A 20394-nucleotide genomic window follows, 5' to 3' on the forward strand; every position below is an offset into this window, starting at 1 on the left:
CTTAATTCTAAATCAAAAACAAATAAGCACGAAATAAAATATATATATATATATATTTATTTGTAGAAAGATAAAATCAAGGCGGCAAAAAAGAATGCGGTGTTCAGAAATGTAGAATGGAATACGAAAATAAACAAGCAGCTCAACTCTTCTATCATCCAATGAGAGAAAGAAAGACTTCATAAGTCTTCTCTTTTCTATTGAACCTGTAGCATACAGGAGACATCTTCATTCTCAAATGTAAGATAATACGCCATAAAGCTCCAACGCAAGAAATAATGAATCTTTCAAACACCCTAGCATCAAAAAAATTCAAGTTAGCACATAAGTGAAAAATGCACGCACCACCCTTTAAAGCTATATTAAAAATCATAGAATTCTTTTAGAAGTTAACAATTTATTCAACTAGTCTGACTAATTCTGATTTTCAAGAAAATTCGTTAAAAATATGTGAAAAATGTACTATTAACATTATTTAGATTTAATGAAAACTTATGTTAAATGACCATTCAATCCTTAAACATTTAAACCTTTTAAAATTAGTTCACAAATATTAATAATAAAAAATCACTAAAAATATATTCTCTTTGGCTTTCATCTTTGTTTCAAATAAATCCATATATATTATTATACATACACACATATAAACAAGACAATTATATTTTAATAACGTAAAATAGAATTGAATATGTAGAAACCTTCCTGAAATAAAAGATAAATATAAGTGAATTTATATTCTAAAACTAAATTAAAACCACCATACACTTTCATTAACCAAATTATAACCATTCCACCAAAAATATAACACCAAGAGACAATATATTCGAACTTAGAACAGTTATACAGCAACAATCACATCAATGTTAAGCAGGCAAACACACCCTCAGTGCTCAAGCAACTTGTTAAAAAAAATAGTTAATCAAGTACATACATTTATTAATACACTAGTAGTTCATTGGTGTGCGGAGATTTTCATGAATTCAAATTCACCGGAAAAGATACACAATTTCTGAGGAAAAAAAAAAAATCAATACAGTAGGATTTTATAGCGAACATGCATGCTAATAAAAAAATTGGTCAGCATGCTGGCTCTATGAAACTCCTCTACTTCTATCCTCTAGGCCATGTTCCCTATTTTTCACCCTTACTTTTTACCCTACATTTTACAAAAAGAAAGAGACATGGCTGGCTGAAACCCAAGACCCATCTACGAGCACCCATACTACGTGGGAGAAAACAAGAAGAACATAACAATACGATGTTACAGTGCATAATGTGCTAAAAAAAATGAATAAATTACCAAAAATTAGTTACAACACCAGATCAAACTCATTCTATAGTCTGCTGCACTGTCTTCTCCAGCATTGAAGTTTTATTGAAGAGAGTTAGCTGCACCTCTCTCAGATGTTTGGATAACTGCCAAAGAAAATAAAAGCTCAATTGTAAATGCTAATTGATGTCTGCAACAATTAACAATTTCTTCAAATTTCAAACTAAAGCTACTGTGACTACAGCCACGCAGTGTCAGTAAACGAAATGTGTTCTTAATGTGTTGCTACATAAGAAATCAATAAATAAAAAATTATCATCGAAAATTATAGTAGGAGTCCATTGGCAACACACTTGATACAAAAAATCCATTTCTTATTTCTTAGCAAGCTCCACATATAAACAGGTAATATTTGAGTTAAGTTAGTCTTCCTTCACAATAATTGTCTTTTTGTACATAATTAATAGCCAACACATGGCAGTCTATATTAATAAGGAATCAAATCTATGGCTGCTAATAGTCTAACACATGACGGAAAAATTCAGACACTTCCATTTTAACCTGTTCAGTCAATTCATGAGCGTATCAGGTTTTCACTTCTCCGCACAGGTAATATGTACTTTGTCAGGTAAACAAATAAATGTAGAACGACGGAATTACCTGATCTTCACTCATCTTTCGGAAGCCCAATTTCTTAGTCCAAATTGACTCTGCGTCCCCTGCGGCAGGAAGCACCAGCTTTTCTACGTTTAGAGAAGACAGCAACCTCTCTATGCAAGAGAACAACACTTGGAAATATCCCTAAATGGAAAAATCATATTTGAAAGTTAAACAAGTCTTATCAAAATGCATCTAGCAAGCAACTTCTTTCAATTTTGGGTCATGCATGAATAAGTTGCTGCTTACTTTTCCTTGATGTACTCTGCTAGTAGCCACCAGTGGAAGCTCAGCAACATTACGGCCAAAAATCCTCAGAAGCCCAGCAGATACTACAACAGAACTGTACAAGTATGATAGATACAATGTCAATACAACCAAATACAAGCAGAGTCAGGAAAATATGAAAAGTAGAGACAGCAACATACTTCACTATTAAAACAATGCAATACATCCCCCCAAACTCTTGGCCAGAAATATTTCTCCTGCACAAAATTCAAATTACAATATATCACCAGCAAAAATGAACTAAAAGATATGAATATTATATAGAATCCTGTCCATGTAATTCAAGGACTGATTGACAATCATTTACAAAACCTCTTGTTGACATGCATCGCCACAATACTTGTGCCCAGTAAAAGGTCATACCAAGAGTTGAAATCAATAATTCGATATAAATTCAAATGCTAGAAAGAACTTGAAAAAAATACTGTTTGTAATAAGATAAGTAGATATACAAATTTAATTCACCCTAAAACATGTTCAAGTTCTAATGCAAAAAAAAAAAAAAAAAAACTCAGAGCTTAAAATAGTCTTATATGCACGAAGGAGAATTGGAGAGTGATGGAGAGAAATTGGCACATTCGTCATAATTCAGACTTATCCTGGTGGCGGTCTGTATACTAACACTAGACTGTTAATAATCCACACTACAATAAATCATGACAAAGAAGGAAGCACAACAGGAATAAACCACTGTGATCTGTAATAAAATAATTCATATTTACTCACCCATAGACCATAACCGGAATCAGATCACGACCAGATATTGCAACAATGGGATCAAAACACTCCTGCCAAAACATATTCCCAAAGCATAAGTGGATAACACAACATAATATCACTAATAGACGATTTCAATGCCACTGAATACATAACACAACAATCAAAGGGTAGATTACGAAATTTGAAAGCATGTCTTTCTCAACCGTCAAAGATTTTAACGTAAAACTTGTCCACAACCTGATGGAACAAGAGAAGCTCCCTTGGTTTTGATTTTCAAATCAGTTCTCATGTTTCAAAATGTATTGTAAAATGAGACTTCAATTGATTTACAAATCAATTTCCATGCTTGGAACATGATAAAAATGAACTGGGTTGACTTCATCTTCACAATTTACTTTATTACAGTTATTAAGAATGGATAAATAACTTGTACGAAGGAAACGTTAATTCCAACAATTAAAACTAAATTTCAATCAGATACACTCAAATGAAACTAATTGAGTGGATTGCTATTTGAACAAAGCTAAAACAAGAACGCAGAATCAAGAGAATTCCTATTTTATAACATGCCAGACAAAGTGTTGCATCAATAAAACAAGCCGATTCCTAAAATATATTTTCCGAACATACACGTAAGACATGACATCTTTCATTATCACGTAAGACTCAAGGTTTCAGTTTGTTTTCAGAGACTAGGTTACTTTTTTGTCATACATGTGATGAAAAACAATGTAAACCAGCTGTCTACATGAAAAGGGAAATTTTATCTTCAGGAAAGCTAAAGATACAGTACAGTTATCATTTATACTTCAATAATTTGAACTGTTTCTCAAAGGTAAGCTGGAAGCAGATGATATAACCAAAGATATGAAATATCAACAGCATAAACCATATCACAATTAGCATGATTGGAAGCCATAAACACTCACTCGGAAAATTGCAGCAGCTCTTGAAAGCAGTGGTAAATGTTCTGGATAACGGCTTTTTCCGCTTAAAATTCTCCACTGAATATCATCTGTGGAACCATAGGTACATAGTCCCTTCTCCTCATGCTTCCTGATTATTAGTTCTGACAAGGAAGCTGGTATAACGTCTGCTCCAGCAGAAACTGAACTCTGTAGAGCCACATATATTCGATTGCAGTCACTGCAACAAAACCACTTGTCCTTGGGCAGCTCCTGTTGAAAGATATGATGGTGAAATATTGAAAACGAATGCAAGTATCATAAAACTATCTATTACAAGCCCCGTGCTTACTTCCAACTCACATAGCCCAATGTCCCGCAAGCAGCCAACATGATACTCCTTCTCACACTAGTTAACAACCAGAAATATTGTTAACTTTCAAAGAAGAAAAAAAAAACAATTCAATACAAATGCCATCTTGTACAAATCCTACCTGGTCACAAATTATTACTGTTCGCTCATCAAATTTTGCAACACTGAAATCATGTTCCCTGTTGAATATTTGCACATTAGTAAGGATTAATTAACACAAGAAAAGCTTAACGATAGTAAAGATATAGGATGTGTGGTATACCCTACACAAGAGTACACAAAAATGTCAAACATGAAACCAAGCTGAGCTTTCTCTAGCAGAAAATAACCAATACAAATAGCTTAAATTCTGCAAATATTGTCATTTAAAAAAAAACATTTAAAACCAAAATTTTAAAATTCAATGGCTTATTACTATAATATTCATTAATCCCAATATTGAACAGTCTCTAGAGGTCAAAGTAATGGATGCATATTTATATGAAATGCAGTGACGTCAATTCAATGGCCTATTACCACAATTATCATTAACACTGTATACTTCTGAATCACTTGATACTTCAACCAGAATCCAAAATCTTGAAAGTAAAATTGCACTCTTCCTTACAGAACATATTCCTCATAAAGTTGTTAATAAGTGACAGCTTTGATAAATGATTTTAAGATAAACCATATAACCTACCTGCAAACAACACATCCACCCATTTCAAAATCTGGTGTTTTATCAACTCGTGTCAACCGGATCATGATTGGCCTCACAAGAGAAGATTCTCTTCCACTACCAGCATTGTCTCCACAATTTAGACATTGCCAACCACTGTCTGGAACACACTGTAAACCCAAGCAGGCTGCAATTGAACCAGAAAATGACAAATCTTAATATTCCTCCACCTTACCTCAAAACCAGTTTATTTTCTCATCATAATTTCGCAGTATCTGCTACAATAGTAAACTGGGCATGATTTAGCTTTGAACAAAACAAGGTAGCAAGACAGTCTATTCAATGCAAACTACATGTTCTATGAAGCATATGAATACAATTATAGACCATCTTACAACATGTAGCCAATTGCCAACACTATTCATTCTCCAAATTACATGCAGGGTAATAGTAAATATGCTTCATAATATAAGAAAACTTCAGAAACTAATATGACAAACAAGAAAATACATGAAGATATTCCAGTATCTTTAAATAATTAATAACTAAAGAAGAATACAATCTGTCTACCTGTATGAAAGGCCCTAGGGCATCCATTACAAAGAATCAAATCTCCTCCATCTCCACATACTGCACACATATCATCACTGTCTCCCGTGGTAAGGTTTTGACCATTTGCCAATGAGAGGGCTATATCATGAAGCGTTAACCCATTGGAAGTATATATGTGTCGATATCTGCAAAAGGACAAATTATTTCAAGAAAGAGAAGAATAGACCAGACTATTTAGCTGCTTTTAAATTCTACTCACGGTTGACGCCTAGCAGCCATTCCAGCATGGGCTTCAAACTGTGAAGGGCTTATCTGTTTACAGACAAACGCAGATAGTAAAATTAATATTAGCATTTATTTATGCTTATAGAAGTAAAAAAATTTGTGCACAGTTATATAACTGTACCTCAATATCACAACAACCACAGACTATACCGCTTCCCTGTTTGTAACCTCCAAGTAATTTCTGAAACACACCATCAGACATGTCATATATTGAATACCATACAAAAGAATTGCAACTCACATGCAAAAATGAAAAATATTTGAATAAGAATATTCACACACCTGTCCTTTGACATAATAAGCCAACTCAGCACCATCTGGTAGCCCATTTGGCATAAAAAGTAACCTGTGTAAATCATTGTCCCTGATAAAAGAAAAAATCAATTCAAACAGCAGTAGCTAAAATATTGCAATTCACATGGAGAAGCTAGAGAGAACAAGGAAACATAAAACAGACACCATCAATAAACAAAACAAAACAAAAGTACCTTCTCTTTGTGCAACCATCAGCACTTCTTTTCAGCAGTACACCAGAATTAGAAGAATAGGAGCTTGACCTGCAGAAAATTTGTACAGTGAGTAATTGAATACCAAGGAAAGGTCTATAATTTAATCAACCAAATAACATTGTACATATGCAGATTGCTCAAGCACATTATCAAGTATGGGTAGTAATTGAACAAGGAGAGAGGACAAACTTTTTCATCACACGTTTCCATTCGTCATTTGTCTGATTCGTATACTTGAGCTGCTCGTAATGACTTGGCCCATGCAAAGATGACAAGTGGCTAGTACTATCTACGGATTGACTGGAACAACAATTCAATAGGTGATTTGTCAGTCCTTTTTTATGTTGAACAAAATTTCATTAAGACAACGACAAAAAATTGAACATATTAACATTTGACAGAGAAATAAAATTGAATTTAGAGCTTTCCAAGAGTAAAAGACAGTTAAATTCATAGCACTCATATATATAACACTAGAGGGGAACCCAATTGAAATCCAAATTGCTTTCCTTTAATAAAACCCATAGAATTCTGAAATCTGATTAATTTTCAATTCAAAAAAAAGCACAGCATCATCCATATCCTGAAAGCATTGGCAGCCAAAGCATAATGACCAAGTAAAGTAATTGTTTTATTCTTCAGCCAACCATTAAGAAGGCTTTATTCTAGCACTACAAGCAAATGCACTTGTTCACATGTTTTAGTGATGTGAAGTAAGATAAAGGCATCTCAAAAACAAAGCCTAATATGTTAAGAAAGTCCATTGAACAAATAGACCAATAACCATCAATGCCATGACATTTAGAACAAGTTTCTTTTACAATTAATAAACATATTGATAGCAAGACCTACTTTGGTGTGGAAAAAATAAGATATGCCCCATTCACTATAGAACCCCTTAATTGAAAGGTTGCCGATATCCAAACTAAGCAAGGTGAATAAGAGATAGAGAATACTCAATTGATTTATTATTATCATTTTGGGTTTATTTTAGATTTACCTTAGGTTTGTATGAGACATGCCAACATGTTTGGCGCTAGAATTTTTATAAGCCTGAACCTTGCCGTTGCTGTGTAGAAGACTTTCTGCAGAACCCATGGCAAAGGAAATATATGTATAAGAAAAATTATGACCTAATGCAAAGCAAAAACAAATATCTCTTACTATTTGCCCAGAATGTGAGCATCCATTTGCTTAATGTGTCATCCCCATGCAAGTTGAAGCATACAACATGCATGGCTTACTTTATATTTTAAATTGTTATTGAGTTTATTCCTTTCGGTTCCTGGATGCTTTGTAATGAAAACTGTCAGACAAAACAATTCATAAGCTTACTCAAGTTATGGAAGTTGGAGAGATTGGTAACTGTGTTTTCCCTATAGGATTAAGATAGTAAACCTATCATGATTAGCTCTAACAAAATAAGTTAGAAAAGAATTTCTTTACGCAAAACACATTTATTGTACCAGTTAAAAAACCACGTTAATTGTGCTTGTCCCTAGCCTTCTTTGTTGCAAGACCTCTCTGTAGACTACCTTAGTCACAACCTGAAGGGTGGTGGTTTAGTCCCCCATTGACTAGAAATATGACTTTATAAAAATTATAAAGCTTGGGCAATCCTCACCTTACAACTACTTTTGTAGGATTGTGTTGGATTCTAAGACCAATTTCAAATATGGTATCCAAACATATCCTAGATGCATTATTGGGCACCTGCATTTGCACACTCCAGACAATAAGTCTTGGGAATAAGGGGGAGTATCAAAAGACTGCCTTAATTGCAATTACACCTAGTCTGCCTTAGCCATGGCCTCTTTTTGACGGATGTCTTAATTGCAGTCTCATGAGTGGTGGTTTAGCCTCACATAAATTAGAAATATGACTTTAATATACCTTACAAAGTTTGGACATTTTTCACCTCAAACTCTTTTCACCTTACTAAGACCAATTTCTAGTGAGGTGTTAAATATAAAACAATTCATCAGATTTCACCTAACACTTTAAGCTTCTACGAAAGTTGGAGAGATTGGTAGCAATATTTTCCTACAGGACAAGGTCATAAGCTATCATGATTATTAACTCTAACAAAATACAGGAAGAAAAAGGGTACTCTTTAACGCCACATTTTTTGTGCACACTCCATTTCAAAGTAATATTCTAAACTTCAGCGAAATATAAGTTCATTGGACTATGTTACCCTTATATGGCATTAATACTTTCTTATTCCATTTAGTGCTGATTCAACAATACAATAACAAAGTTGGAAAAAAGAAAAGAATGTTTTCTTGGTTTTCTAAATTGAGATGTAGTCTAGAACAGCTAAAATCTCTAGTCAGTTATTTAGAAATGGAAGCAATGTGTATTGACTACGATGAATAACTCCATCAGAGATTCTGCCAGTGTTCTCTCCCGATTGAAAAAACTGCAAGACTTTCATAACTCCCAGTATACTTAATAGCACAATATGTGGGATATTTTAGAATATAGAAGACCATAGCATGGCAGAAATAAAAATATTGAAGCAGACGGAAATATACATCATAATCTTCAAATAAGAAAATGTCAGAAACTTAACAAGGTGTTGAAATGAAGATGACTGAATTTATTCTTTCATAGAGAGGAGGGATTCACCCAGCATGTACAATCCTTTTTTCAAAGACAATTAATCAACATAAACCCAAAACCACTAGGCTTCCACAATGCATTTATAAGCCTGAGAAATGATTCTCACCTTTCCAAACCTGGAAAGACTCCTCATTGACAGAGGAACCAGCCACATTCTTGATAACCTCGTCCAATATACTGAGTGGAGCCGTTTTTATTTCCTGTATAATACTATATATCGGTCTTCCATTTTCTAAGAAAATATGATTATTTGGATGTCTAGTCTTGGCCCCGGCATGCTGCTCAAACTCATAGGCACTAAGAATCTGAGAAAATGATAAAATTAGTCATTTTGTAAATGCAGAACAAAATCTCCAAAAGCAACGAGAAGTATATGTCTTACTCTAGAGTAATTGCACATTGAACAGCCACACAAATATCCACCAGCATCAATAATCCCCTGTAGCTCAACCTGACAACAACATCAAAACATCAGAAGAAAATAAGCATGGGTATATAAAATAGACAACGTATGTGAGCTTTACCTTTCCAGGATTGTAAATATACTTCACTATAGCTCCGTCAAGGATGCCAGTTGATAAAAGCTTTTTGACATTTGTAGGGTAACAGTTGGGAACTACTTTCTTGGACATTTTCAATTCCATATTGCGAGCGTACGACTCCAAATCTCCATCAGGAGCATATCCCATGCTTTCTACCAACCCACCACTACAATAATCCCTCGCCAAATATTCATCAACCCCATGAAAACCAATGTGATTGCCATCAGTGTAAAGAGCAGAACGGTGCACAGGAGCTGGTGGTTGGTAACCATAGTCCTCTTTCTTTTTACTAAACTTAAAAGTAATCTTCCTGATCCCAGAGGAACTAGCATGCTTGGGAATTTCCATCACAACGCAGGATGTCATTGCAGCACTATTGGAGTCCTTGTCACTCTGAGAAGTATTGTTGTTGTTATTATTATTATTATTTGTAGTAGTAGCAGTAATATTCTGATCACCAGCTTCATCACTCAAGGTCTCATCAGAACTTGAATTCTCCAAACAAGTAGACGTCAGTTCCCCACACTCCGCATGGTTAACGTCCGTGGATTCAGTTGGTTGGCTACTTATATCTTGAAAAGTTAGCGCATGCTCTACTGCGGAAACGTTGGGATTAGAAACCTCAGAGCGCACTTCATCGTTCGAAACTTCTTTAACTTGTTTCTTATGAGGAAACAGGTGACGTTCGGTATCACTAACGCATTGGTCGTAGTCACGTTTCAGTTCCGTCCTTGGTTCCTCATTGTTTTCCTTCCTTCCTTCATCTAATGCATGCACACAAACCGCTTCTTCTCCCATCAAAATCACAGAACAGAACCCCTAAGAACCCAAACGTGGAAACTACCCAAAAAACAACACTACCCCACAGCATCCACGGTGAAACTGGAACCGAACTTGAACCCCCACTCCAGATTCGTGTCAAATCAAGGACTACTCACAAAATTCAGACTCAGAAAAAAAGTTTTCGATGAATTCGAGGCTATGCTCAACAGAAGACACTAAAATGGCACGGGAAATGAACAATAAGTGTCACGAAACCAATCCAAACGTGGAGAAGAAGTTCCTAGACGGTTATTTGAATAGGCAGAAGGCGCCTAACCGTTTAATTCATTCAATTTGCACACACACAAATAAGAAAGACAATAACAAACAGTAAATAACCTACCTCAAACCACAACACCAATAAAAAAATTGAAAAAAAAAAAAAAAACTCCAATCTGATTAACTCCCAATCCCTACAAACAAAAGCAAATCGAAACACGCACTCAAAGCACCATGAATCGAGTTTTGAAATAACAGATCTGAGATTGGCGAAGGAGCAGTGAGCTCTGCACTTTACGAGATTCGAAACAGGAAACTGATTTTTGAGAGTGCTAGGGTTTGGTTTCACGGAGGGAAGAGACTGAAAGCTGAGAGAGAGAGAGGCACCGAACTGAAGGAAAAGGCTTGGTTCGCGGTTGAGATTTCAACTTTATTGGAAAGCAGAGGGAGCAGAGGAGATGAGTTTTGTAAAAAGAAACTGTGCAAAAAAGAAAAAATAAAAATAAAAATTATCGTGACGATCTTTCGGAAGAGACGAGAAGACAAATGGATAAACGTGATGGGACCCACCGGAGTTGGGCCTCTTATGTTTCACTACGTGGCATTGCTGGGATCTGACGGAGGCCCTCCTCAGCCGTTTTTCATGAAGTATCGTGCAAGTTAACACGTGTAACTAAGGATCATTAACTAATTAACTAATAAGCTAAACAAAATAAATAAATAGTAAGAAGAATAAGCTAAAAAAGAATAATAGTAAGAAGAAATGTTGAGTAGTTGGACCGGGTAATCTCATACCAAAGGTGAGATTGTTTCTTCCTGCACCCCATTAAGTTTCTTCCTACACTCCATTAACCAGATTTTATTTTTTATGTTATTCCGGATAAAAAATTCTGAAAATCTGTGATGGGTACTGGAAGAAATTGATTTGGTTGAGGAAGGTAAATGTTTAAGTAGGCAAAATAAATGAAGGGTATAGTGATTAAATATGTTATGATTAAAATTTTTAACTAGTACTTAACACCAATCATTAAATAACTACAATTATTTATCATGTAATTAAAATTAATATCGATTGTGCATAAATTAATTAAAGTATTCTAATTTAATCATTAGTGTCAAGTTAAACCAATTGCTTTAAATACTCAGAAGTTCTTACCAAAAATAGAGGATACTAAATTTACTGTTTAGTTTTCAGACTGCTATATCATATTTCAATTCTCTTAGATTCATCTTTTTTTTACTGTATTACTAAAGTAAAACTAATATTCCTGCTCTAAAATTATTAAGTCTTATTCATATATTTTCATTAAAAAAGATAATAATATTTGCTGTTAGGGTTTAAGATTCTTGGTATGTATTAAAACAACAACTAATATGTATCATTTCAGCAATATCTCAGTAAGTATATTATTTTTATTTACCGCTTATTAAGGCAATTTTTTTCGGTGGAAATTAAAAATAAAAATAATATTTCATTGAAAACTTAAAGCATTAGATAAATTTAAAACAAACAAAATTATATATTATATTGATATTATAAAATATTATTTTGATAGTGAGTTTTCAAATACTATGTATGAATGTAATAATTTCTAAGATGTTTTTTAAACAATGTTACAAGGAAGACTTTTGTGATTGAAATTTTAGTGAATTCTTTTCGTAATATTTGAATAGCATATGTGAATTCATAATAAATTTAAAAAGTTTTGTGGGGTTTTACAAAAATATTTAAAATATAATTGATGAAAAATACAATAAATAAATTATGAAGTTTGAATAAATAATAAAAAGTCAATACAATTGTTTTAACTTCTTACTTTACTTATCTATATAGTTAAACTTACATTAGTCAGTTACTTATGAACATCTTATTCTTTTTCTTCTTTTTAAGTTTAAATAATAACTTTACAATTTTAATCTTTTTTAGATTATAATATTGAATAAAAAAAGTTTGTTCACTTGTGTGATTATTGAAAATTCATCATAACAAAAATTAAAAAATTATCAATCGTAATTAAAATATAAAATATCTCTAAAGTTTTGTTTTGATCAGAACAAAACTGAATGGTCGATATTATGTAGCGTGCAATATTATTTTCTATTTGAATTTGAAAATATAGTGTGGATTTGTGCATAAACAAATGAAGGCACAATTAAGTCGTAAAAAAATGTGGAGGTTACGAAATATATTATCATTTTTTATAATAATATTAAATAATTAATAAAAAATCTCACCTTGTTCACAAATACAATAATTCATTCAATACAATATCTATACATTTCAATAATGGTTATATTGATTAAATGTTACTATTACCTTTTTTACTATAATAAGTACCAGTGAAAATATTTTTATGACACTTCAAGAAGTCAATCAAGTTCTAAATAATTTATCAAATACAAAATTTTATAAAGTATCTTTTCTTTACAAATAATGTACAAAGAATAAGAAAATATAATAAAATTATAAGTAAGAATTAAACCATTTTCTAAATCACAATTTTTGATCTGTCTACTTTGATGTTTTTCTGTTGATAATATTAAATATTTTATAAGTTAGAAGAGACATAATAAAATAAGTTTTATAAATATTGAGTTCTTAATAAAATAAAGAATGAATGTTTATACTAGACTTACTAATATTTATCCATTCAAATTTTATTCTTTAAATAAAATTTAGGTCTTATTTTCTTCCTAATGACAAAACTTGTTATCTTTAAAAGTTCCTTTATCAGGAAAATGATAATGACAAGATTCTTGATTCTTTTATATTGTTTTCCAACTAATCTAAGTATTTATTTATTATTTTGAAGTTTTTGTTGAAATGAATAAGAATAAAAAAAGTTAGATTTATTTTTTGACTTACAATATTTAGAAAAATGGCATGGCTCTCTGACATTTTAAATAGATATGTTAATAACAAAAATGCATAATTTGTTGTTTGTTGTTGTATATATTATTGTTGGATTAATTATTTTGAATTATATTAAAAGTTATAGTAAATAGTTCAAATGTAATTTTACTATTTGAGAGTATTGCAATGCAAAACTTTTCATTTGATTTTTCATTTGATTATGACTTGATCTAATTGGTCTACATCAGATCGATTTCATTTACAAAAATGTTCTTTTTATCAATTGTCTAAATATGAAGAGTTGATTTCATTTCACTTGCAATAATCTTTTATATTGTTGTATTGAGTGCATCTAAAAACTCTAATTGATAAGTATTGACAATTCTGTTACAATAGTCTGATAATAAGGATTTGTTTGTGACTTGACCTATATTATAAGATAATGTCATTTACAACGATTATCAAATTTCCAACTTCTTTAAGCCTCATATATGACCTAATATAAAATTGTTGTAAAACCCTCTTTTTTCTTATTCTGCCATAATTTTAAAGGACTGCCCCTAATCTAATGGGTCTAAGGGCTAGCTCATAGGGTGTCCAAGGTCCCTAAGGCAGCCAAACCCCCTCTCACTGCTGCATTTTTGCAAACACAGTTTCCTCACACTTTCTCTTTATCAACAGAACGCTCTGCTAGGGTTTTGGATCTATCCAATTTCAACTGAGGTCAACCTCTTTCTTTCGCTCATGTAAGTTACTTTCGATGCATATTATTCCCCTTTAGTTTAATCTTTGTGTGAGATCCATGAAATTCATAAACAATTAATAATTTATAGAATATAAGAGATGAAGGGTTGAGACCACCTTAGGAGAGTTCTTTGATAAATTCTAGACAAGAAACAATGTGAACCTAAGTGGTTTAGAGCACTTAATTATGTTGAAGGGACTTGGGTTCAAGTCCCGAGCATGTCATTAGCAGATTTATTTAATTTTGTTTTATTTTGCTACTATATTGGGAATGTGAAAGCATGATTTCGTGGTCTATTGTTTGTTATTTATATTTTTACTGTTCTGGAACGATTCTGCGGCTTGACCATTGCATGTCTATCATTTTCGCGTGAATTTTGTAAAGTTCTGGACGTTGCCCAGAAACCGCCTGGCGGCTAAGAATGCTCTGCCAGGCGACACATCCATCTCTGATCCATTTTTTAGGCTCTGTGACGAACCGCCTGGCGGCAATAGTGAACTGCCAAGTGACGTGCACTGGAGTTGTCTGATTTTGTTGCGTTTTGATGTTTTTGGAATGTGGTTGGACTGCTGTGTTTAAAATACAGATGATATGTTCATTAACGTGTTTGGGTGATGATGAACTGGTGTGGGGGAATCTGATAGATATGGGGTTGGGTACAAACGCATGATCTTTAGGAGTTATGTGCGATTGTCATTTGTGATGTATGAGAATCGGCAATATGTTAATAAGAATTCTTAATCAATTTGTATAAAAATTGAACCGTGTGCTTTAATGTATGAATACATGTGGTTGAATTGGGATGAGAAATTGAATGGGAAAAATTTAGGGATAATAGATTTCTGCAGAGGTGAGGGAACTAGAATGGTTCTGGAGTCACTGATGCGTCGCCAGGCGGTGTCCGATTCTGAGCTGCCAGCGGTGGTTTGACTCGTTCAGCTGGTTGGGGTGCGCAGTGAGGAACCAAAGATTTAAGTATGGGTGTTGGGGAATGATTGTGAGTATAAAATGTGGGTACTTGTGCGAGGTAAGAGTTATCTAGTGGGTTGGGTTGATGCATGAACTATATTATGTGGACTTGAGATACTTGAATGAGTATTCTGGCAGGACAGTTTTGGTACCATTGTATGCGTGTTCAGATTGCCAGTATGAAATCGTGCGTATATGAAATGTATAATATATAGATAATGGTTAAAGTGTCATATTAAGTTTGAGATAGAGCATATGAAGGATTTGGTGGTGAGTATCGTTATAAACTATCTGTTGGGAGTTATGATATGAAAATAGTGTCCTTGTAAAGAAAGGAGGTGTTTTCTTTATCAACTCACCCTTTCTTGTTTGTGTGTTTGTGTTTGGCGATGATCACGTGACTTGTTACGTGGGAGCATATGTGAATTCAGGTGAGAATGTTGAAGCATAGAGATGGAGCATGGGGCTTATGATGGGAGATTTTTCCATGTTTTTATTTAATGAATTTCTGTAATAGACTTTATGATGTCATCTTTATTATGAACCTGTAATGAGGATGAAGTACTATGAATGAGTTAACGCGTTAAAAGTTTTTAAATTTCCCGCGCTTGGGAACTTATTATAATGTCTGAATTTCTTAAGGTATATTTTGTGAAAAATGAGTTTTATCTAGTAATATCCATCTGGGGTGTTACACTTTGTGCTTGCTGTTAGGGCTCCTCGTAATAATCTCGTGCTCCCTCTGTATTGAGATTTCCAGCTCTTAAACCTACTCCTGGAGCTGTAGTGCTCATTCGCTTAAGTGTCAGAACTTTCCGCTAGCTTATTTCCAGGTAAGGGAAGCTAGGGTTTCACGTTATTTCTATTTTATGCAATTAATGTTTTGTGAAATATGAGAAAAGATTGGGGAAAATGCTAGTTTTTGGTATATTTCTGAGTTAGGGGTTCAAATATTCATGAAACTGTGATATTTGACGTTATTTCTCGTATTCTGATGCATCACGCAGTCACTGGGCGAGTTGACTTGGTCGTTGGGCGATTGTGTATTTTCCTGATATGTGCAGTTTTAGTAAAATTAACTTTCCTGACTCATTAACCGTTGGATTGAGCTCAAATTTTGACATTTGGTTCATAACATCTATTTTATGGTTTGACCAGTTGGATCATCGATTAGATGTCTGTAGCTTGAGAAATGTGTCATGCATTACTGCAATGATTTTGGTTTTGTGATAATAAATTTTCTTAGGAATTTTGGTGTAAGAATTATGGTTGTGGGTTGTGCTTGATTGTATGGAATTGAAGGTACTTAAATGTGTGGTACTCATTTATTTGGGATGAATACTATTTTGTGATATATGTATGTCTTGGTATGCATTTATAAAGTATGAGATGAATGAATTTGCATGAGTGATGTGATTCATGGATTGTGAATGATGAACTTGGATAAATCTTGGCATGCGATTTCAATGAAATGGTTGGTTATATATGTGGTCATGAATTCGGTATGAACAATAATGTTACATTGATGGCATGGTATTGGTATGAGGTGAAGTTTTATATCCCCGAATTGGGAAGAATGGGATGGTATGAAATCAACATGGAATATGAATGAGGATGGGTTACAAAGGATGGCGTCAGGTGTTAAATGCATGATCAATATTATTTGTTTATTTGGAATGTGATTGGTATGTTGTCAGTACGTAAATCCATGAGACATAATTTCATGTCGTGCTTCAGTGGTCGGGACGTAATTTCATGACCCTATTAGTGGGGATTCATGGTGGTGCCCCATCTATATAATTTGGTAAGGATTCAAGGTAAGATTGCATCCTGACACTCTAAGGACTCAATTAGTCTCACTTAGAGCAGACTGACTCTTATGGTGAGAGTAGCAGGAGGCCTAAAACTCATTAAGGGCTAACCTTGTGTGTGGGGGATTGATTCATTGTAACACTTGTAACACATAGCTCGGAGGTGAGCAGCTCGGGGGTGAGCAGAGGTATCCACCGCAAGTGCAAGCATCCGCTGAATTCGACCAAATTATATGTAATCCGGATGAGTCGAGTTTGAGTCTAGTGTATTGCTTGAGAAGTATTAACATGATTGGTTGATGAATACTGTTTGGATTGTGTAATAGCATGTGATTACTTGATAAACTATTTCTACTCTAGCTTACCCTTTGTTTGTTTGATTGCTTTGTATGTTGTTCTTCTACTGTTGCGATGATCATCAATTTATTGATGGGAGTAGATGTGAGAGGTACTCGAGGTCAACAAGGAAGAGATGATTTCGCTGCTTAGCCATCTGGGCTGGATTCTACTGCTTTGGACTTTCTTTTTTGGGGCTATGGCCCATGTACTAGTCTGTCTTTTAATTTCCTATTTTGATTACTGATGAACATTGTATCTGGTTTAGTTGTGGCATAGTTGTGTGCCTTGGTTATTGTAGGGAATAATGTTTAAACTCCAGGACTGTGTTTCTGTATTATCCTGTGTGACACTCCCTTTAATCATGATTATAAATTAAATGGGGTGTTACATTTGTTAGTGTTTAAACCTTGTATTGTGCGATTTCTTTCTAATTTGAGCTCTGTTTTAATTTAAAGGATTAAATATGTTTTTGGTCCTTCAACTTTTTAGTGAAAATTGGAATTAGTTCCTTTTCGAAATTTTGACCCAATTTAGTCCTTCAACTTCAAAATTGCGTGGATTTAGTCCTTTTAACCAAATTGTTTTAAGTTTAGTTGACGTTTCAAATGTGTTTCATGATAGTTTTTTAGATAATATTCAAGCAAAAATGTGTCAAACGGTGTAAATATCTCAATTACTATCATGAAATAGGTTTGAAACGTTAAATAAACTTAACAAACTTTGCTTGAAATAACTAAATTCACGTAGTTCTGAAGTTGAGAGACTAAATTGAACCAAAATTTTGAAGAGGAACTAATTCTAATTTTTACTAAAAGTTGAAAAAATAAAAACATATTTAATCCTGAATTAAATATACACATATAACACCTTGTAGCAAATATTTACATTAATACCACAATTTTGGCTGTAGCAGGAATCCGGATCCCAGGGGTATGAAATGTGAACATGTTATTCGAAAACTTGCCCATCATTACCTACCAGAATTCGATTTCGAAGAAACCAAACTTTGAGTTGGTTATATATATATATATATATATATATATATATATATATATATATATATATATATATATATATATATATATATATATATATATATATTAATTTTATTTAAAATTAATAATAGAAACATAAAATTAAATTAAATTAAATATAAGATAATATAAGATACATGAGTACTATTGTATTAACATCTAGATGAATATTTTCAAGATTATGTCTATCTAAGATGAGTTAATAACCTTTTTACAATTTTTGTTTTGTTTTTGAATTATCAAAGAATAGGTTATGGAAAAAAATTATTTAACAAATGAAAAATTCATTTTTTTGTGAAATTATTAATAAATTTGGAGTATAAGAAACGTTTTTATAATCACACCTAAATGTATTTCTATTTGTTTTTAAATTATTAGAGAATATGATATGAGTAAAATATTATACTCATATTTTTTAATTGTTTTAGATAATAAAAGTGGAAAATGTAAAACTACATGGTCTAATAATTCAATTGTTAATAATTTAATTGTATTATATTCTATGAATTATATGGAACATAGTTTTGTACAAAAGGTGAATTATTTAGTTAAAGTGAATGGAACATTTGAATATTAAAGTATTTCTATGAAATTTTGTTATCAAGTTATTTAGAGAAGCCAAATAGTGCCATTATTTTCACGGCATTGACATTGAAATACAATAAGACGTTTCAAATTGTGATAATTTGAATTTAAAATTATTTCAACCATTTTATAATTTCACAATGTATTTAAACTACTTTTCATAAAATCATAAAAAGTAAAAAAAAATATATATCACATAAATAAATTTTGATCACAAATATCTTCATTCATAATTCGTATTAAAAAAGTTCATATTATCCAACATCATCCAAAGATTTTCATGTTGAAAACAAAATCCCAAAAAATTCTTACATTATTATAATATATTTTCCTAGATTTCTATAGCTATGTTCCCAACTAGTCTTATTTTCCTTGCTTGATCTTCTTACGTCAATTGATGATGGGGACACCACTTCCAACATCCATTGCCAAGAATAAAAAAATACTTGTAAGTTATTCAATTTCAATGTTTATTATAATAAAGTTATGTAATTATGTTACATACGAAGAGAGATTGAGTATTTTCATACACAAAGAGAAAAACAAATGAATGTCTTAGGCACCAATGCAGAAACATATATTTTGTTTATTTTAAGTGGTTTTTAAGGTGCAAATTAATTAAAAAGGGAAGTGATGAATATATATATATATATATATATATATATATATATATATATATATAAATAAATAAATAAATGAGTGTTTTTTGTTAAAATCATTGTATTATTCATTAAGTAACATCTTCCATTTGATTTAAGGAAAAATTGTGAAAATAAAGGATCCAAAATGTATAATTATATAAATATATTTTTGAGAAATTGACATGTGATTGTTGTATTAGATGATGGCAGGGGCGACTTAAGAGTTTGGGAGACCTAAATCAAATTCAAAAAATGAGACATTTTATTTAAAAAAAAAATTGAATTTTTTTTATGCAAAATTATTTATTAAATTGTCATAATTAATTTCATTTAACATTTCTTCTTCAATAGATAATAAGGTTAATTCATTTAATCTTTTTTAAGACATTGTTGACACTGAAATTGTTAACATTATTCTATAAGTTATATATGCATTTGGAGACGAATCTAATATTTTCATATAATTAAGAATGTCAATTGGTTTATCATTTTCCAAGCCTATAATTTCTCTTAAGATATTTAATTATGAAAATAAATCAAATTCATCACTTTCCAACAAATTATCATGTTTTAAATATTTTTCAAGGTTTAAACATTTTTCTTTCAAAAATGTACAATCTAGTGACTTTAATTTTTTAACACTATGTAAAAAACAAAAAATATCTTCATATATTTTAAATTGTTCAAATATACTCTGAAATGTGATAATTTCTTATCTACAATATACAAAAAGTAATCAATTCTAAACGATTCTTGAAGAGATTTTACAATTCCATTCTCAATGTTTTAATGAAATTGTTTCTTTTTGCGTCTATTATGTTTTTCACAAAACTTAGGTTCTTCTCAACTCGATAGTAAGTCTTTTTTTCCCTAAATTTAAATTTTTGTAGAAAACCCAACTTTGAATTATACTCCAAGTAATCTATTATCCATCAAAAGACTAACCCCTAGTATAATTAATAGTTTTGTAGAAAATTTCAGTTCCTCT

General features: G+C 32.2%; 1 protein-coding gene across 2 annotated transcripts; it reads right to left on the reverse strand.

The window, feature by feature from the left end:
• Window positions 1-23: 23 nt before the first annotated feature.
• LOC114190395 (Acyl-CoA N-acyltransferase with RING/FYVE/PHD-type zinc finger domain-containing protein) lies at window positions 24-10910 on the reverse strand. Of its 2 annotated transcripts, XM_028079258.2 has the most exons (20): window positions 9370-10910; window positions 9228-9296; window positions 8952-9150; window positions 7221-7305; window positions 6410-6520; window positions 6200-6268; window positions 5994-6075; window positions 5833-5892; window positions 5686-5738; window positions 5445-5611; window positions 4896-5061; window positions 4335-4392; window positions 4193-4249; window positions 3865-4113; window positions 2942-3003; window positions 2356-2412; window positions 2177-2270; window positions 1931-2071; window positions 1301-1416; window positions 24-296 (listed from the first exon to the last, which is right to left on the reverse strand). In XM_028079258.2, exons 1-19 carry the CDS (start codon window positions 10183-10185, stop codon window positions 1330-1332), a joined length of 2682 nt encoding a protein of 893 aa, XP_027935059.2. In that variant the 5' UTR covers window positions 10186-10910; the 3' UTR covers window positions 24-296; window positions 1301-1329. The 2 variants fall into 2 exon arrangements, with proteins under 2 accessions (XP_027935059.2, XP_085532023.1); XM_085675897.1 differs by lacking the exon at window positions 24-296 and having other exon boundaries at window positions 956-1416.
• Window positions 10911-20394: the final 9484 nt, after the last annotated feature.

Source organism: Vigna unguiculata, chromosome 7, assembly GCF_037176805.1.
Source record: "Vigna unguiculata cultivar grain cowpea cultivar isolate G323 ecotype 2 chromosome 7, ASM3717680v1, whole genome shotgun sequence".
NCBI lineage: Eukaryota > Viridiplantae > Streptophyta > Magnoliopsida > Fabales > Fabaceae > Vigna > Vigna unguiculata.